Source organism: Phaethon aethereus, assembly GCF_964289735.1.
Source record: "Phaethon aethereus genome assembly, chromosome: 31".
Taxonomy (NCBI): domain Eukaryota; kingdom Metazoa; phylum Chordata; class Aves; order Phaethontiformes; family Phaethontidae; genus Phaethon; species Phaethon aethereus.
This window is the reverse complement of record NC_138607.1, coordinates 974,697-994,884: the sequence shown is the minus strand read 5'-3', so window position 1 is coordinate 994,884 and position 20,188 is coordinate 974,697. Positions and strand designations below refer to the sequence as shown.

General features: G+C 64.4%; 2 protein-coding genes across 2 annotated transcripts; both read right to left on the bottom strand.

Annotated features, from left to right (window-relative positions):
* Positions 1–5,753: 5,753 nt before the first annotated feature.
* On the bottom strand, positions 5,754–11,625 carry PPP1R13L (protein phosphatase 1 regulatory subunit 13 like; the record flags this gene model as incomplete). Its single annotated transcript, XM_082012056.1, is given in 14 exon segments — positions 5,754–5,792; positions 6,024–6,223; positions 6,868–6,910; positions 6,916–7,033; positions 7,486–7,619; positions 7,813–7,950; positions 8,467–8,603; positions 8,606–8,908; positions 9,225–9,588; positions 9,692–9,789; positions 10,379–10,477; positions 10,896–11,292; positions 11,373–11,491; positions 11,571–11,625. Coding segments are annotated over 14 exon segments (2,244 nt in total).
* Positions 11,626–14,755: 3,130 nt separating this feature from the next.
* Positions 14,756–16,902, bottom strand: ERCC1 (ERCC excision repair 1, endonuclease non-catalytic subunit; the record flags this gene model as incomplete). The annotated part of the gene is made up of 9 exons (XM_082012044.1): positions 14,756–14,809; positions 14,885–14,953; positions 15,064–15,135; positions 15,224–15,323; positions 15,406–15,482; positions 15,792–15,891; positions 15,971–16,074; positions 16,305–16,622; positions 16,822–16,902. The coding sequence occupies 9 exons, from the start codon at positions 16,900–16,902 to the stop codon at positions 14,756–14,758; spliced, it is 975 nt and encodes a 324-aa protein (XP_081868170.1).
* Between the last annotated feature and the right edge of the window lie 3,286 nt (positions 16,903–20,188).

Below are 20,188 nucleotides of genomic sequence, written 5' to 3'. Positions count from 1 at the left end.
TGCCAAGCCTTGCCGCGCGCCAGGGAACGGCTTCAGCGGCGGGGAAGCCTGTCAGGGCCGTTTGGGACATTCCTGTGCAGCAGCTCGCTCCTGGCCAGGGAAAGGGGCGGGTGGGGCTGGCATGGTCTGGAGGCGATGCCCGGGGGTCTCTGCAGACGGGAGGGCTCATCTCGGCTCTCTCTGTTTCGGTCACAGCCCTTCAGCCCTTGGAGGAAGACAGTGACCTCTCCGTCCGTTGCCTGGCATCTCAGACCCTCCTCATCCTGCGCACTCCAAGGGCGCAGCCAAGAGCAGAACCCATCCTGCCAGCGCTGTGCTGCTGGTGCTGCTAAGCCAGGCGGAGGTGCAGCTTTCCTCCGGAACATGGCTGCTCTATTTTAATAAAGCTGGAAGAAGAAGCCTGAACCCATGGTGTCCTTCCGATGTGTAGCGCCCTGAACATGCTGGGGAGGCAGCGTCATTCCTGACCTTCCCTGCGGCCTGCAAGACAAGCTCCCCCCTCAGCACACCCTGTCCCCAAGCTTGTTTTACAAGTTTACCCCTCAGTGAGGCTTTCCCTGAAAGAAGCCACGTTTCTTCACCCTCTGGGGAAGTCTTTTCTTTAGGGAGGCAGAGGGCAAAGGGGAAATGGCAGCCCCCAAAGGAATCAGGATTGCCTGGAGAGCTGCCTGATGCCCACGCTTTCCAGCAGCCCAGACGTGTCTGGCTAGTTTAGTCAAGATGTACTTTTCAGCTCCCACCACAACCTTCTCTTCAAAATACTGTGTTTCTGCAGTGTAGTTCTTCTATCAGTGTTTACCTTAAAAAAGGGGAAAAAAGAGAGCAACTCGCAATAAGCTCAGACAAAAGATGAAGAACGCTGTTATGTCTAACACAACAAAGGTTTTGCAGTATGGAAAAAGATTGAAATGGAGTCTTACAAAATAGACAACGCAACGGTAAAACATAACACTAAAGAAGTGTGATAACTCAGCACAAACACATGCTGCAGAGAAGTGGTTGAAAGTGCTGTAAAACAAAAACAGTTACCTTCGCTGCTCTGGTTTTATTATACTGTCCCAGTTACGAGATTTCACTGCAGAAAACGAGACAATGATTCAACAGCCGGTGGTGTCAACTTTAGCAGCTGACATTTAGAACAGAACAGAACAGAACAGAACATTTCAGTTTGAATGGCCATACAACCATCACCTTGTCCAACTGCCTGGCCACTTCAGGGCTGACCCGAAGTTAAAGCTTGTCGTTAAGGGACATTGTCCAATTGTTTCTTAAACACCGACAGGCGTGGGGCATCGACGACCTCTCTAGGAAGTCTGTTCCAGGGTTTGACCACCCTCTCCGTGAAGAAATGCTTCTGGATGTTGAGTCTAACTGTATTTTACAAGCCCCTTTCAGAGAACTACCAGCACCCAGCTCCCTTGCCCAGCTGGAGTACTCGAGCCCATTTGACTGAAATGTTCCTCTGCTTTATTGTCCTTTCCTCTCCGCTTCGCTTCCCTTTTGGGTGGCCGTAATGCAGTTTTCCCAATGGGATGGTCTGGAATCACAGGTCTGCTGCCCCTTTTTTGCTCATCACTCACACAGCAGGGATGTGATGTGAGCAGAAGATGCCTTGCTGGACTGACATCTCTTGTCCCATGGGGAAAGATGACGTTCAGCTTGTGGGCGCTGCCAAACCTGACCATCAGAGGGTCTGCAGCTCTGGTCTGTGGCTCCAGAAGCACCTGGGGCAGCCCAGCACTTGCACCCAAAAGCCAGTGTCCTGGTTTTGCTGGGATAGAATCATAAAATCAGTTTTCTGCTCAGGAAAGGTGCATTTCTAAGAAGACTGTAGCACCTGTCACTGTGAGAACAAAGTTAATAAGACACTCTGGTTTAGCTCATGGCCAGCCATGGTGTGCGGGTGTCCACAGTGATCAAGGCCTCTGGTGGTCTTGAGACGGCCAGGTGCTAAAGCCAGGAGGAGCGGCGGCCAAGACTGCTGACCCAGGCTGGCCCACAGAAGTATTCCATAACCACAAATGTTCACCATCAATCTGCTGGGAATCTTTCTCTCCCTCAATGGCTGCAATCCCTGAAGGGTCTCGCCCATCAGTTCTGCTCCCGAGGCCGACCCTCCCCGCACCGATGCTGTGCCGCTCGCAGGGTTCGCCAACCAGCGTTCGCTGCTGGGAGCGAGCAGCTCGCGACCGCTATCCGGGCTGCGTATAGCTCTGTCTACTTTCTATTGCTTTAGTATTGATATTAGTTTTATTGTGTTATTAAATCTGTTTCTATTTCAACCCATTTGAACCCATGAGCTTCCTTTTTTCCCCCAATTTTCCTTTCTCAGCTGAGAGGGGGTTTCCGGGGGACAGAGCAAGCGCTTGCGTTTGGTCTGGAGGTGACTAAAGCAAGACACCCAGCAGATACTGGCAAGGCCCTAATGGCAATTTCTGCACTCAAGAGAATGACAGGTGAGCCAGGGTAGCAGCTTTCCTACATTTCTTCTTTTTAGGTTTTGGTGATGCCGGGCCAGTGCTTGAGCCTGGCAAAGCACATGGACCCGTAGACAAACAGCTCTGTGCAACTACGAACTGTGGCCTGAAGTCCTCAGCCAAGACCCGGCTGCCCACCCTGCAGCTTCGCTGTCAGGTTTGTTAGGCTGCGGAGCTCCACAGCAGCCGTCGGTGCCTGGTGGGCACAGAAGAGGACTCTGCAGCCAGGGGAGCAGCCGCTGGCGCTCGGCAGCTTGGTGCCGGCAACAAAAAGGCTGCTGAGCTGTCCGGGTGGCAGGCACCATGGGGAGCCCTAAGGGAACCCTTCTCCGCTTACCGCAGGGGAGTAATTTTCATGGCAGTGAGTAAAATAAATGTTTCCCATTAGCATTACAACAACAGGTGGATTAATAGCCCTGTTCTGCAGCTATGTTTTGGGGGAGAGTGTGGTTTGGTTTTGTAAATACTTTTCCAAAGACTTTCTCAGGGGGCTCTTAGATTGCAAATAAATGCTTACAATCATCATCAGTAGTAGTATTATACCGCTGTCATCACCATCACAATTATCAGCCAAAGCCTCCAGCAGCTCAGTTGTAGAAGGTCCCAAAGGACGTGCCAGAAAGAGCATTTCCAGATGATGAGTGGTAATTCTGCTCCTGAGAAATACCATAGACCTGATCTTTGAAGAGATTCTGCAGCTATTCTACAGTAGGTGCTCTATTGTTGGTATAAAAAGTTAGTGTTACAACACTCGAGGCAAGCTCTGACCTTGAAGCAAGTTGATTTGGCCCACCCAGGGACAAGAAGCACGCCATGAGCATGCACGTCGGGTGCGACGTGGAGATTTTTAGCAATTCTACAGCCTATGGTTTGTTTTTGCAGTTTCTTAGCATTACAAGGTTCTCTTGCTGGTGGGCTAGCAGGAAAAGAGGCGACATGCGGGGTGTGCTGGAGCCTTGCTGACATCTTGCTCTTATCATCTTCTGCCAATGGATCACCTGTTATTAGCAGAGGAAGTTTCCTGTAGTTTAAGCGTTACCTTTTATCGCCACAGATGGAGAGTCCATAGCCTCTTCCCGGGGCCGCCACGGGGAGGGAGGTGAAGGGGAAATTCAAATTGTACCAGCCCAGCCATAGTCATTCATGGCCAAGGAATGATCTGGCATGGAGGCAAGAAGGTCCAGCTGCAGAGGGGCTTCAGGGATGCCAGGGACAGCAGGACTCCATGTCAGGGAGCAAAGTTTCCCTTGGTGATGAGATGAGAAAGGCCACAGCATTTTCTTGGAGCAACAGTGCAGGGCAGGTGCCATGGGACCACCTTGGGCAGCAGAGCTGGTATGGGGGGGTGAACCCAAGGCTGGGCTGAGGTGCCCCACAATGATGCTCACAGGATCAGCGCAGGTCAACCAAGAAGGCATGTAAGGAATATATAATGCATCGGCTCGTGATGCATCTTCACAGACTCCTTGTAGAAGCGCTTACGGTGGTAGGACCCTGCCCAATACATTGCTCAATTAAATCCTTTTGTATTTAACACAAATGTGTGTTTAATTTGCTTCAATAGGTAAAAAGACCAGGCGAGGACCTGGGGTGCGCTGAGGGGCAGCAGCAACCCCTACGAGCAGTACGCGCTATGACCCACCCAGTCGCAGAACGCAACATTATTGAACACTGGGAGCTAATGAGGGGGATTCTGATATTGATTACGATAACGAACCTTTTGCCCCTGCCCCAGCAACACCGTTGCCTGAGCCTAATCCAAATGAGGTACTTTGGACCCTGTTACGAAAACAACTCCCGGCTTCTCCTGGGGCGGCAAGAGATAATCCCCACCCCACCACCTCGGGTTACAACCACCATTGTGTCGTATAGAATGGCATGGAATGGAATATTTCAATTATCTTCAATAACAGGTGCTGTTAGACAGCAGGAAGAACCACAGGGATATAACCTTCCTCCTCCTCCTTGGGCTGGCTGGGTGGATACTGAGCCTGCTCTTAGGGTGACGCGGTGGAACCCGCGACTGGAAGACCACGATAGCTTGAGGGCTGCAGAAGTGGACTGTCTTTGTGGGAAGCCCTGAGATAGCCGTCCATCGGGAGGAAGGGCGGGTAAGGATGGTCCCAAATGGCAAAAGCAGGTCAGAATCATAGGAAACTAAGGGAGGGATGGCCAACTAGGGTGAACTAAGGGAGGAAATCCCAGCTGCCGGCCCAGGCAGGTCCGATGACCCCTCCCAAGAGGCCAAAAGTTTTGAAAGCAGTAGTAGTAAAAGCCCTCGTATACTGTTAGTGGCAAATTATAAATATTCTATTTACTCATAGCCACCCGAGTCTCAATATTGATGCTTAAAGCTAGGGACGAGCCTGGCTTCATCTGCAAACCTCAAGAAAGGGTTTATATAACAAGGTTTGCCAGAAAAAAAGACAACAGCTCCCGGTAGGTGAGATAAAGTTAAGCCCACGTGGACTAGGTGAACTTAAAAGGTCCCTTCCAACCCTAGAGTTCTAGGATTCTATGAAAGAACGCCAAGACCCACAGTGGCTCTCGGGCCCTTAAATATATTAATTTAATGTTATATTGAAAATCCAAATCATGAATACTCTACTAGGCACTTGGATGCCAAACCCTCAGATTCAAAACTCAACAGTCCCTCGAGACAAAATACCAACCGAGGGCTCGACTGTCTTTTCATTAGAGGCTGCAGCTAAATTACCTAAAAGTGGCGAGGACTAAGGAAGGGACATCCCACACCGGGCGGCCTCGTGCTCAGCAGTAAAAGCTGGGGGAAGAGGGGGACGTTCGGAGGGACGGCGTTTGTCCGCCCCTGTCACCATTAGGTGTGATGGAGCCCTGCTTCCCTGGGGATGGCTCAACACCTGCCCGCCGATGGAACCCACCCCTGTCACCCCTCCAGTCCCCAGCGGGGCATCCCCACTTGTGTCACCCCTCCAAGTCTGAGGCAGGGTGTCCCTACCCGTGTCACCCTCAGTCCCTATCCACCCCCCTGTGACACAGAGGACGGACACCACCAGGCACAGCCGAAGGCTCTTTACTCCCCAGAGAAACCAACACCGTGGGGTGACACCCGCTGTCACCAGCCGGGGGGGTACATGACACCGCATGAGCGGGTGAGGGCAGTGCCTTGTTTGGATGGGAGAGGACGGGATGGGGGACACCCGAGGAGGTGCCCACCAGCAAGGGGAACCCATGCATCCGAGCAGCTGGGGGGGCTGGGGCCGGCTCAGGGCCCCCCCATATCCTCAGGGCCCCCCCTCAGACCTTCTTCCGCTGCGGCCGCACCCTGGGAAAGAGCTGGGGGAGCAGGAGGGTGTCATCAGGAGGACGGTGCCCCCCCCAGCCTCCCCCAGTCCCCCCAGACCACAAGCCACGGGGGGGCCAGGGAGGCTATCAGATCACCCTCAGGGCCACAGAGGGGCTACGGGACGCCCCCCAGGGTCATGGGTGCTGTGAGGACCTGCGAGGTGGCTGTGGGTGCTGTGGGACACCCTGGGGCTGTGGGTGCTGTGGCAGCCCCCCACTTACCCCAAAGTAGTTCCGGGGCACATAGCCCTCATGGCCGTAGAGGGACCCCCACCACCAGTCGAGCTCCTCCGGGGGCTGGCGGCGCAGGACGGTGATGGGCTCGCCCTCGCGGAAGGACAGCTCGTCCCCGAACTCGGCACTGTAGTCCCACAGCGCGTACACCACCCCGCTGTTCAGCACCCCCATGCTCTGCTCCACCTCTGCGGGGACGGGGACATCAGCATCCTGGACACCCCCCGCAAACACCCGCCGTGGCACTTGCACCCCCAGCACCCTGTTGCCCTGAAACCCCCCAGCACCCCCATGGCACTGCACCTCTGGCACCCCCCGTCCTGAACCCATACCCACCCTGGTACCCCCTCCCAGTATCTGTACCCCTCGCGGTACCCATATCCCCCCCTCTCAGTACCCATTCCTGGTACCTGTATACCCCCGATACGCCCTCCCAGTATCCATGGCACCTCAGTGCACCCTCCCAGTACCTGTATACCCACGATATCCCTTCCCAGTACCCATCTAACCCCCAGTACCACCTCCCAGTACCCATATAACCCGTACTATTGCCTCCCAGTAACCATATAACGCCACTACCCACTCCCACCACCCATGCCCCCCAGTATCCCCTCCCAGTAGCCATATCCCTCCTCCTAATACCCATAGCAACCAAGTATGCCCTCCCAGTACTTGTATACCCCCTCCCAGTACCCACACTTGCCCGCTACCCCCTCCCAGTACCCCTACCACCACAGTAACTTCTCCCAGTACTCCTATTCCTCCTCCCAGTACCCATAACCTGCACAGTACCCCACCCCAATATAGTCCCACTGCCCCCGTGCCCCAGTACCAGTGAGATAGTTGTAGCAATCGGTGTAGCCCTCCCGGTACGGTCGCACTTCTCCACAGCCAGGCTGCCGTCGCTGGTAGTGGTGGCAAAGATGGCAGCGCCGTGGCGCACCAGGGCCACGCACACCCCCGTGTCATTGCACGAGGCCGCACAGTGCAGCGGCGTCCTGGCACCATGGGGATGGGGGGAATTTTGAAGGGGAGAGCGAAGAATGGGCTCCCCTGGGACGACCCTGCCCAGTGTCCTGGGGATGAGGCAGCCCCCGTGCCCGTCCCCATCCCTCAGTTACCAGGGAGTTGGGGGTCCCCTGTCCCTCCCCACCCCCAATCACTGAGGGCTGTCAGGGGATTATTGGGGTCCCCGTCCCCAATCACACCAGGCTGTTGGGGATAACTGGGGTCCCCATCCCTGTCCCTGCTCACCCAGGGTTGTTGGGGGAGTTTATTTGGGGTCCCTGTCCCCATCCCAAATCACCCCAGGCTCTGGGGCGTTATTGGGGTCCCCATCTACCCTGGCTCTGGGGGTCTGTGGGGTCCCCAGGCCCAGTCCCCATCCCACCAGCCATGGCTGTGGGGTGCCCCGTCCCGCCGCCCCCATGTCGGTGGGTCCCCATCCCACCAGCCGTGGCTGTCGGGAGAGTTGACGTTGGCCCCGCTGGCGATGAGGAAGTCAACGATGCCGTAGTTGGCGCCACAGATGGCGTTGTGCAGCGCCGTGATGCCCTCGTCGTTGGGCTGGCTGGGGTCATTCAGCTGGGGGGACACACGCCTGTCCCCACACTGCCACCCCCACTGCCACCCCCAGCCCCTGGACCCCTGAACACCAGGCACATTCCTCCCCCTGCCACCCTGTCCCCCATCACCCCCGCCCCACTGTCCCCCACCCCAGCCCTCGTCACCCCGGCCCTTGTCCCTGCCACCCCCTGCCCTCTTTCCCCCGTCCCACCTCAGCCACCGCCTGCTGCACCACGTCCAGCTCCCCGGTCAGCGCCGCATCCAGCAGCAGCACCAGGGGGTTCAGGCGCACGCGGGCCCCAGGGCGCCTGCGGGGCGAGGAGGGGTCGCGCAGGGCCGAGCGCCGCTCCTGCAGCAGACAGGGGGTCAGGGGGGCCAGGGGATACCTCCGGGGCACCCGGCGCTGTACAGCACCCAGGGGTCACCTCCCAGAGCATCCTGCTCCACACAGAACCTGGGGGACCTTGGGGACACCTCCTGGGGCACCCAGTGCTCTACAGCACCCAGGGGACCTTGAGGACACCTCCCAGGGCACCCAGTGCAGTGTGGCACCCAGGGACATACGGCTGCTGGGACACTGGTTGTCACCACAGTGCACCCAGGGGAACCACGGGGGCACCTGCGGGGCATGTCTGGTGGCACCAGGCCCTGCTTGCCCTCTCTGGGGACGCTGGCGGAAGTCTTGGGGACACCAGGCACCCCAGGGGATGGCAACCACTGCCTGGCACCCCAGGGGACTCCAAGGGATGCCAGGCACCGTGTGGCACCTCTGGGGACACTGGGGACACCACCCACTGCCTGACAGTGCCGGGAGCTCCAACGGGTGAGAGCACCGCATGGCACCCTGGGGCCCGCAGACGCTTACCGGGGCAGGTGCGGGGCTGCTGGGGGACTGTGGCGGGGGGCTGTGGCGGGGCGGCCGGGCCTCGGGAGCCACCGGAGCGGCGAGTGGCAGGTCGGGCGAGGCGCCAGTGTCACCGGGGGCAGGGGGCTCGTCGCGGCGGGCGGGCGGTGCAGGAGGCGCGTGATGAGCTGCTGGTACTGGCGGGTGCGGGTGGGTGGCAGCGCCGGCCCTGGGCTCTGCTCCATGGAGCCGCGGCGCTTGAGGGGCCGCGGCATCTCGGCCAGCACCCGTGCCACCTCCTCGAACTCGGGGACCCGCTGGGCCTCGGGGGGCAGCAGGGGCTGCAGCCGTGTGGGGCTGAGCGGCCGCTCCAGCCCCTCTGCCTCCCCACCCTGCAGCAGTCGCTCCAGCTCCGGCTCCCCCTCGGGCGGGACGGTCTCGGGTGGCACAGGGCGCCCTGATCCTGCAAGGGGGCTGGGGTCAGGGCACTCCAGCACCCAAGAACCATGAACCCCCACCCTGGGTGGAGCCCCACGGACCCCCCACCCCAGCTGGGTCAGCACACCAGAGCCCCACAGATGCCCCAACACCCCCAAAGTCTCAGCATGCTGCAGCCCCACTACCCCCCCCGCAAGGCTCCATACCCCTGATGCTGCACCCTCTTGTCTCCCCAAAACCCACATCCTGCTCCCCGCTCAAGCCCCACAGACCCCCCCCCCAATAACCCCTGTGTCTCCCCACCCCAGAGCCCCCCAGCTCCCACCTCACGGGCTCCTCACCTTCGACCCCGGGCAGCACCGGCGGGGCCTGGGGCAGCACCGGGAGCTGGGGCTGCTTTTGGGGTGCACGGGGGACAGTGGGGGGGACTAGGGGAAGCCCCCGGGCACTGCCGCCCCCCTGCTCCCAAAAAGCATTTTGCAGCTTGAAGATCATGGAGAGGGGCAAGGGCTTGTGGCGGGGGGGTCGCCCACCCTGGGGGGGCACGGGGATGCGGGAGACGGGCTGCTGGGAGAAATGCCAGCCACGGGGCAGGGTGCCAGGTCCCGAGCGCCGAAAGGGTCCCTCTGCCCGCCGCTCGCCCGCCAGCGGGGACACCTTGTAGTTACGGGGCAGTGTGGCACTGTGCCCCCCGTAGGCACCATCCTGGGGGAGAAAACAAGATGTCGAGGAGGGAGCCAGTCCACCTGCCCATCAACCCCGGCCACAGGCGCTGGGGACGGTGGCCGGACCCCCTCCAGGCACTCACCTTTCCCTGCCCACCGGCCCCATCCAGGCTCGACTCCCTCCAGGGTGCCAGTGCCAGCCCCAGGGACGGCCGCAGCCCCGGCTGCCCCTCGCCGGTGCCTGGGACGGGAGGGACAGAGCTCAGTGCCACGCCGGGGTCAGGGGGGATGTGGCCCCCACCCCAGAGGCACCGCGACACATGCCCATGTGGCACACTCAGCCCCCGGCACCCCACACCCAGCCCAGCAACCTTGGACCTGCCTCTTCCAGCAGCCCTAAACCCCCCTCAGCACCCAAACCAAGAGCCCCAAACCCCCCCACGTGGTGCCCCCCAAGCACTGGACCCCCCCCTCAGCACCCAAACCAACAGCCCCAGACGCCCACATGGTGCCCCTCAAGCCACCCCAGCAGCCCTGGATCCCCCCAAGAAGTCCCATGCCCCCCCAGCCCACTGTACCCCAACCAGCAGCCCCAAACCCTCCTGATCCCCCATCCCAGGGCCAACCTGACCCCTGGAGACCCCCGCAGCCCCCCCAGTTCCCTCAGGGGCCCCTTTGTCCCCACTGGAACCTCTAGTCCCCCTACCCCTCAAAATGCACCCCCAGCCTTCCTAATATCCCCAAGCCACTTCAGATGCCAGCCCTGGCTTCCCTCAGCTCCCCCAGTGCCCCTCAGCCTGCCGTGTGCCCCCCAAGTCTCCCCAGCTCACGGTCGTAGCCCCCCAAGCTGGGGGGTTTCTTCTCATAGGCCACGTCCAGGTCGGACTCGTTCCAGCTCTTCTGTGGCCGCCGTTTGATCACAAGGTCATCTGGGGGGGGAGCAGGGAGAGGGGCTGAGGGGACACCCCCAAGCTGGGGTACAGGGAATGGATGGGGGCACCCCAGGGTGAAGCAAAAGCACCCGGTGACAGGGGCACCCTGGGATGGGGACAGCCCAGAGTGGGACAGAAGCACCCTAGGACAGCTTGGGGACACCCCAGGATGGGGCATACCCTATAACAGTGTCACCTGAGGATGGGGACAGCGCAAGGTGGTTTGGGAACACCCCAGGATGGACTGGGGACACCCCAGGTGGCTCGGGGACACCCCAGGATGGCATGGTATCTCATGTGGGACCTCCAGAGGACCCCCCCAGGACGGGGACACGCCAGGACAAGGACACCAACTGTTCCCCCCCAGCCCAGGGACTGTCCCCACCATGTCCCCATCCCGTTGCGGTGGCCTTACCCTGCGCCCGGAAGGTGGCGGCGGGGCTGCTGATGGAGGGGTACAGCCCATGCACCTCGTAGGGCGGGGGCGCGGGGGACCGGGGCGAGGGTGCCCGCTCAGGGAAGAACACGGACCCCTCGCCCAGTCGGGGGGACCCCCCGAGCCCCAGGAACTCATAGGGACGATGGGGACGCGGGGAGGGGGCTCGACCCCCTGGGCTGGGCAGCGCCAGCCCCTCATAGGGCACTGCCAGCACCTTGGGCCGGGGTGAGGGGGCCCGATCCTCCCCCGGGAGGTAATGAGGGGTGCGGGGGGAGGCAGGGCGCCCCAGCGGGTCCCCTGACAGCTCAGGGCTCTCCGGTGCCAGGCTCCTCCGGCTGAGGGGCGAGTGGGTCCGGCTGGGGCTGTACGGCTCCTGTGACGGGGGCGCATCGGGAGAGGTGGGTTGGGTGGGGGCGGGGGGCAATGGGGTGCCCCCTCAGCCCCACATCCTACCTTGGGGGGTCCAGGGCCATCGGTCCAGAGGGACTCGAGCTGCCGAGAGAGTTCGTCCACCTTGGCCACTGCCGTGTCCAGCTCTACCTGCTTCAGGTCCATGTGCTGCATGGCCAGGGCTGGGGGGCACGGAGACGGCAGGGGGGTCAGCTGCACCCCAGAGGGGTCCCCATCCCCTCCCCGCCGCCCCCCACGCACACTGGAAGGTGAGATCCAGCAGGTTCTGGGCGCTGCGCAGCCGCTCGCTCGCCATCCTGTCACCTGCCTGGGGGGCAATGGGTCACCTAGGGTGGGGGGCACCGCCCCAATCCATCCCCACCCTCTGCGCTCACCCCCACCTTCCCCCCCCCCCCGCACGCCAGTCTCCTGGGAACACAGGGAGCGGGGACGTGTTGCGACCCGCTCGCCTCTTGGGGATCATCATCATCATCATCATAATTACCAGTAATTAATCCATTGCAAGGAATGAGCACCGCCCGCCTCCCCAGGCAGGGCCCTGCTGGGGGGGGCCAGGGATCTGTACCCCACTACTAAAGGGGGGGCAGCAGGACCCCCCCCTTTCCACTGGGGTCACCCAGTGTGGGGGGCAGGAGGAAGGTCTGCCCCTGCAAAGGGGAACCCCCCCCACACACACACCGTGGGTGTCCCAGTGCCAGCATGGGGCGGGGGATTTGGGGTATCAGAGGGGCACGCTGTGCCCCCCATGCCCGGGGACAGCAGCGGGGGGTTTGGAGGGTCCCCCCGCTCCCCACCAGCACCGCAGCCCCACCCAGGTGGCCCCACCCAGCCCTTGCCCCCGGGGAGACGGGGACGAGCCCCGGCTCGCCCCAGGTTGGGCGGCGAGACAGGAGGGGAGCTGGGAAAGAACCCCGGCAGCCGGGCACCCAAGGGTGCTCCCTCCACCCGGCACCCTAAACCGGACCCCAGCACCCAAGGGTGCTCCTGCCCATCCAGCACCCCGAATCCAACCCAGGCACCCAAGGGTGTTCTGCAACCCCCCTGAATCCAACCCCCGCACCCAAGGGTGCTCTGTACCCCCACCAGCACCCCGAATTCAGCCCAGGCACCCAAGGTGCTCCCCACCATCCCCAAACCCCGATTCCAACCCAGGCACCCAAGGGTGCTCTTGCACACACCCCCCAGCACCCCCAATCTGACCCAGGCACCCAAGGGTGCTCTGCCGCCCCCCCCAGTCCCCCAAACCAGACCCAGGGTTCCGGGAGACCGGCCCCACAGCCCCGCTGGCCCCACGCGAGGGTCGGTACCTGGTGGGGTGCAGTGGGGTGCCGGTGGTGCGCCCGCGTCCCCACGGCCTCTACGCCCAATTCCAGAGCGCTGGGTCACGCGGGGGAGGGTGCTGAGCGCGGGGGGGCCGCGCCCTGCGCCCCAGGGTGCCGGGGAGGGGGGGCAGCTCCCACGGAGGGGGGGAGGCGGGTCCCACGGGGGAGCGGGTCCCACGGAGGGGGGCGGGGGAAGATCCCACAAGGGGGTAACCCGCAAGAAGGGGGCAGATCCCACGGACGGGGTGGGGGGTGTCAAACGAGCGGGGGGGACAGGTCCCCCGGAGGGGGGGGGGACGGGTCCCGGACGGGAGAGGATCCCACGGGGAGGGTCATGGAGTGAAATGGGAAGGGTAGGTCCCACGCGGGGGGGGGGGGGGCAGGTCCACGGGGTGCGGGGGCAGGGCAGATCCCACGGGTGGAGGGGGCGTCACAAGGGCGGGATGTGGGGAGCGGGTCCCACAGTGGGGCGGTCTCACGACAGAGGGTCAGATCCCACGGTGGGCCACGGGGGTGGGGGGGTGCTCCCCCCCGCCCCAGGTACCTGCACTGCCGGCGCCTCCCAGCCCCGCTCCCACCCCCGCCCCTCCCCGTCCCGTCCCGGACGGTCGGGCGGGCCCCAGTGCACGCCGGGAGCTGTAGTCCGGGCCCTGACCGCTCCCACGCCCGATGCCCCCGACTCCCGGGTTACCATAGGCCCTCCGGACCCCCCCGGTGCCCCCGCAGGGTCCCGGGGGGTCTCTGCACCTTTAAACGCTGCCGCCGACCGCCAGCATTCCGGTCACGACCAGTTAAGGGCGGGGCGAGGGCGGGACCCCGCTTTAGGTCCCGCCCCCCTCTTCCCGCCGCCGGACCGCACCAGCTACCCCGCGGGGACAGGGGGAAGTGGGACACTCCCGCGCTGAGCGGCCGGGTGGGCGCGCCCGGGGGCGGGGCCACACGGTGCACGCGGCGGCATGGAGGGTGAGCGGCGGGGAGCGTTGGGGGCTATGGGGGACACGTGGGGTAAGGGGGGGCTCGGGGCACACGGGGCCGGGGACATTAAGAGCTGGGGTGGGCACATGGAGGGGCCCACGGGGGCAGGAGGGGGGGGACGTGGGTGTCGCAGCGTCACCCGCGCTCCACCCCCCCAGCCCGTGACCCGTCTGTCCCCAGGGCTGGTGCGGTTCCGGTGCCCCCCCAAGTTCGAGGCGGTGACCCCCACGGCCCCCTCCGGGCTGTGGGGGGCGGCCCTGGGGGGTCCTTCCGCCGAGCTCTGGCTCATCCGCGCCCCCGCCGACTTCTGCCCCGAGAGGTCAGCAGGAGGGGGGGGGGGGGGGGCGGCAGGGCTGGTAACATCAAGGCGGACGTGGGAGGGTGGGGGGCCGGGGGGTGTGACAGGGCTGGTGCCATCGGGGGAGGGGTCACAGTGACAACTGGGGGGAGTTAGAGCGCCATTGGGGTGGGTGGCGCACCATGGGGGGCTGACGAGGCGGTGGTGCCATCAAGGGGGGCACAAGGCCGGTGACAGCACCATGGTGGGGGGTGAAAGCACCAGCGGCCATGGTCCCCCCTCACCACCCGTCCCCACAGCCTGGAGGGCTGCGCGGTGCCACTGGACAGCTGTGGGCAGCTCCAGCCCCACGGCGACAGGCGGCTCTACACGCTGCGGGGCATCCCGGGGAGGGCCGGCAGCCCCCTCCTCCTGACTCCCACCTCCCCCACTGGTGCCCTGGCCTGCGCCCCCCCACTCTGCGGCTGCCTCACCATCACCGAGAGCTTCAGTGTCCCCCCCAGCGTCCCGGTGACTGGCCCCGTGCCTGACCCACCGACGGCCAAGAGGAAGAAGAAGAAGAAGAAGAAGAAAAAGGAGCCGCCAGAGGCACCCAAGGTGTCAACCCCAAGGAGGGCACCGTCCAACGACCAGGGGGACTGCAGGCCGGGACCCCCCCTGGACGTTGGGGTTACCACCAGCGACCCAGAGGTGCCCAAGAGGAAGAAGAAGCGCAAGCGGGAGCAGCCGGGGTGACCCCAGGCACAGCGGGGTCTCCCCATGTGTCCCCCAAGGCTGCGTCACTGATAAATTCCATTTATTATAAAAACAGGGATTTGTGGAGCAGCTGCTCATTTGGGGAGCTTGAGGAAGGGCTCATGCAGAACGTCAAAGAGCCGCTTGGCCTGGGGGGACAAGGGGAGACGTGAGAAGAGCTGGGGGGCAAGGGGCCATGTCCCCTCTGTCCCCTCACCACTCACCTTCTGGGGCCCGACGCCAGGGCAGAGGGACAGGTCCTCCCTGGAGGCGCCCACCACAGCTGCCAGTGACTGCAGGACGGGCAGGAGGGTGAGGGGCTTAGGGGGCAGGCGAGGGGCTCAGGGACATGTCACTGTCCCCAGTGTGCCCCAGGGAAGGTGGCAGGTCCCCGCAGACTCACCCCAAAGGCAGTGAGGAGGCTGAGCGCATCTGTCTTGTTCACCGACTTGACGCTGGTCAGGCAGTCAGTCATCTGCAGGTGATGGGGCTGGGGAGTGTCAGGGGAGCCTCGGAGTCCCCAAGGTCCCCAAACTGGGGTGTGGGGAGGGGGCGTAGCTCACCCGGGAGAGGAAATCCTGCTCTACCCGCTCCTTCAGCAGGTCAGGCGGCTTCTGCTCATAGGCCTTGTAGGTCTCCAAGTACCGCCCGGCCTCCTCGGGGCTGGGGAGGGCACAGGGAGTGGGTGGGGGGCCACCCACAGGTGACAGCAGGGTCTCCCATGGACTCAGGGGACAGCCCCTACCTCCAGGCCACCAGGAGGGTGCAGTCAGCCAGGATGCAAATCTTCGCCAGTTCTTTTAGTGCCTGGTGTGGATCCTTCTGTGGTGGGGCAGAGCCAAGGGGAGGGGGGGGACAGGAGAGGGAGGGGACAGGGACCAGAGGTGACCAGGAGAGCAATGGGCTGGGGATGGAGGGGACACAGGGACTGAGAGAGCAAGGAGACATGGACGGAGGGGACACAGGGACCGGGAGAGTGAGGGTACAGGGCTGAGGGGGCAGAGGGACCAGGGGAGTGAGAAGCTGGGGACAGAAGAGCCCGAAGAGCAAGGGGACAGAGACTAGAGGTAACCAGGAGAGGGAGGGGACAGCGACAGAGGGAGCACAGCGAGGGGACAGGGAGCCTCTCACCACATCAACCTGGAGCAGCAGCAGCTGCAGCCTGTAGCTCCTGCCCAGGTGCCGCAGGCGGTCATGGATGTAGCCGGGGTTGAGGTGGTGGTACCGCAGGCTGGTGGGGGACGGTGAGGATAGGGTGACGCTGAGGGGACCCCACAGACCCCTGGGGACCCCCAGGAGCCCCAGCTCACCTCAGGAAGAGGGCACAGGTGCTCTGGCCCAGCACATAGTCAGGGACGATGTCACCAAACTCCCAGGGGACATTGCGGACGAACTTCAGCACTGGGTTGCCCCGCTGTGGCGAGAGGGCAGTGGGTCAGGGACCCCTAGAGAAGCCAAGACAGTCCTCTCTCATGTCCCGGGGGGGGGCAGCGCATGTGTCTGTGTGTCCCAAGACTTTGGGGGATGGTCCTCCCGTGCCCCAGGACTCCAGTGGATGGGTACTCTCAGCCCACAATACTGGAGGACAGTCCCTCCCATGCCCCAGGATGGCCCTCGTGCCCCCCCGGTGCTGCCCCCCCTTACCTGCCGTGGGCTGACGACGATGCTGCTATTCTTGGCACCCGGCTTGAAGACGGGCAGGAGGGACCCGTCCCCGGGGCCGCTCCCGCCCGGTACAGCCTCCCCCAGGGGACCACCGCCAGGCTCAGGGGCCGGGGGGAGCCGAGGGAGAGCCCTTGCCGCGCTGGCAGGTACTGGGGCCGGTTGACTGGCTCCGGAGACGGCCGTGGTGGCCGACTGCTGCACCACGTACTCGGCGTAGGAGCTGGGCCCCGGTGGCGGCGGCGGCGGCGGCGGGGGGGGGCCGGGGGTGGCCGCGGAGGGTTTGAAGAGCGACGGGACCTGGTGGGGTGGGAGGCGAGCTCTGCGCGGGGCCTCCCCCACCCGCCCCACCTCCTCCCCAAGTCTCTCGTGGGGCTCCCCCCGGCCCCTTCCCGGTCACCGGTGGGACAATCCCCCTCCAGGTCCCAGAGCCCCTCCTGGCCACCCACTGCCTCCCCGGTCACCCATGGGCCGCCTCAGCCTCCCCGGCCGCTGGTACCGCGGGGTCGACAGGCCCCTCCTGCCGCAGCGTGAACCGTCTCCGCTTCCCCGCCGGGGCCGGGTCTCCAGCCGCCTCCATGGCCGGGGCGGGGGTCACAGACCCGAGGTCAGGGGTCAGCGCGGGGGGCGCCGGGAGGGCTCGTGTACCACGGCAGGGGCGTGGCCACGGTGCGGCCGCTGTGGCCGCCCCCTCCGCGCGGCGATTGGCTGCTGCACTGTCAATCAAAGGGCAGGGTTCCGCCTTCCCGTCTAGGGCTTGTGCATGCGTACTGCCGCGCTCCCAGTCTGCTCGGCCCGGGGCCGCTCTGGTCGCGCCGGTCCTCCCGCCTCCATGGTGGTGGGCGGGGTTACGACCCTGTGGCCACGCCCCTCCGTGAGGGGCGCACATGGGCCGGGTGCCGCGAGTAGGATCGTGACAGCCCCGACCCCGCTTGTCCCCGCGGACCCCCCCACGCGTGTGTGTGTGTGTCCATCCCACATCGGGGGACGTGACAGCAGGGGGACCCCGGGGGCCGCCAGGGACGTGGGGGGATACCTCGGGGCAGGACCCGAGCGGCAGGGGAGAAACACCACAGACACAGGAACAGGCCATGTTGGGGACACCCCAGCACTTTTATTCCCCCGCACCCACTCCCTCCCCAAAAGCAGGTGGCTCCCGGCAGCGGGCAGGGGCCACTGGGGGGCCGCCACCCCCCAGGGCATCGCGCAGGCGAGGCCAGGGACGGGGGTCACGGGCAGCGCAGGCCAGCAGCCGGGCATGCCAGCGCAGGGTGACAATCTCCTGTTGAGTGCACTGGTTCTGCCGGAGAAGGGCCCCGGTGCGCAGAGCCGCCGCCAGCAGCCCCCCCGCCACTGCAGCAGCTCCACTGTCAACTGCAGCCGCCGGCTTTGGCACCGTGGGCTCCCTACCGGAGTGGCCATGGGGGTGGCATCATGACAGCCGGCGATGGCAGCATGGCAGGGGATGGCGGGAGGCAGGGGAGGGAGTAGAAGGAGCTGGGCTGGCTGCCAGGGCTCCGGGGGGGCTCCCAGGGGCTGTGAGGAAGAGGAGAGGGGTGAGTGAGGCCAGAGCCGGCACAGTGCCGGAGAAGCGCAGTGCCAGAGCAGGCTGGTGCTGGAGCCACTCGGTGCTGCAGGCATTGGGTGCTGAACCAGCACAGTGCCAGAGCAACACGGTGTCAAACCAGCCCAGTGCCGGCATAGCACAGTGCTGGAGCCACGTGGCGTTGAACCTGTCTGGTGCCAGAGCAGCCCGATGCCAAAGTTGGATGGTGCTTAACCAGCCCAGTGCCACAGTAGTGCCAGGCCGGTGCCACACAGTACTGGAGCAGCCGTGTGCCACCGTAGCACAGTGCCAGAGTCACACAGTGCCAACCAGCCTGGTGCTGAACTAGCTTGGTGCCAGAGCAGTGCCGGCATAGCACCGCGTTGGAGCGTTCAACGTTGAACCAGCCCAGTGCCAAAGTTGCACAGAACTGAACCCAGTGCCACAGCAGTGCCATGCCAGAGGCGCACAGTGCCAGAGCAGCCTGGTGCAGGCACAGCACGATGCTGGAGCCACATGGTGTTGAACCAGCCCTGTGCCAGAACCACACGGTGCTGGAGCAGCCCGGTACCGGAACCACACGGTGCTGAACCAGCTGGATGCCATAGCAGTGCCGTTCCGGAGCAGCATGGTGCTGATGTAGTCTGGTGCCGAAGCAAGCCGGTACCGGTTCCAGCAGCACGGCGCTGTTACCTGCTGGAGGAGGAGGTTGTGGACAAGGTAGATGGGTGCCAGGCGAGCAAAGGGGTGGCCGGGTGCCGGGGTGGTGAGTGGGTGCTGTGACGGGGCCGGCTGCATGCTGGTACCAGATGACGACTCCGTGTCCATCTGCTCCCGCCCACTCAGGCGCTCGGAGCTGGTGTCTGCCAGGGTGGGAGTGAGCCCCCACCGCACCCCAAGCCGGGCCTGGGGACTCCCAACCCGGGGACCAGGGGACCCCCCCCCCAGGCGTCGGGACAGACACAGGGACCCCCGAGCCTGGGGACAGGGACAGGATCCAGCCCCTACCTGAGATGCCGGAATCCTTCTCGGAGCTGGCGGGGGGGGGGGGGTCTGCCCCTCGCCCGCCCACCATCTTCTTTGGGAGGACACCGGGGGGGGCAGGGAGCAGGGAGCTCGGTGGCCACCCATGCCCCCTCCGGCTCGGCTGGCATTGGGGTGACCCTTCCTGCGGCAGATAGGGGGGGGGTCCTGGGGGCACACGGTGACGGGCAGGCATGGGGGGTGTTGGTGTCCCCCAAAGTCCCTCCAAATGTTCCCATGTCCCCCCACATCCCCCACAAATGTCGCTGTGTCCCGCGCATTTCCCCGTGTCCCCCAAAGCCCTCCCAGGTCCTCTGTCCCCTCCAAGTGTCCCCACGCGCCCCCCCCGTACCTGCCTGGATCCGGAGCCGGTATCGGGCAGGGGGAGAGGGGAGGGCGGCCTGGCTCGATCCGGGGACGGAACGCGGGGACCCACGAACAACGGGGCGGTACCGGGCTGGGAGCTCCGGTATTGTGGTTGGAAGCTTCAGTACTAGGTTGGTGGCTGCGGTACCAGGCCCGGGGGCGGTACGGGACTCCGGTACCGGCGGGAGCCCGGGCGCGGGCGTCGGCGGGCGGTAACACCTGCGACCCCACCAAGCACGGTTCGGACCCCGCCCCCGCGCTGGACGGACGGCACCGGCGGCCAATGGGCGCGGCCGCGGCTCGGTGACGTGCCCACCGGCGCCACGGGCGGCCACCGAGCCGGTGCTCCGCCACGCGAGGGGGCGGGGCCGCCGTGGCACGTGGCCAGACGGATTGGCCGCCGCCGGAGCCCCGTGACGGGCGGGTCCCCCTCGGGACCGGGACCCCCCGGGGACATGCACTCACGCAGCCCCACGGCTACCGGGAGCCCCCAGGCCCGTCCCATCCTGGTAATGGCCAGGAGGGAACCCCTGACCCCCCCATAAGGCCCGGGACGGACCCGTAGGACCCCCCCCCCCCGGGACTGGGACCCCGCAGCCCCACAAGGGCTGCCCCCCCATAGGGGAGTTCAGGGTGCCCCCCCTTTTGCCTACATGATCCTTGGGGGCCCTGCTCCAGCCGGGGGGGGTGAAAGGCCCCAAAGGGAGAACCCCCAACCCTCTGGGGGGGGACCCCCAAAGGGAAGGGGGGGAGGGTAGAGGCAAGGCAGGAGTTTTGGGGTTAAATCAGCTCTTTATGGAAGAGGCGACGCCACGAGAACTCCGTGACACTGTCCTACACACCAGCACGATGGGATGGAGCGCACAACGCTGACAGGACCGGGGGGGCGTGAAACACGGGGGGGGGGGGGGGGGGCCTCCACATCCTGGGG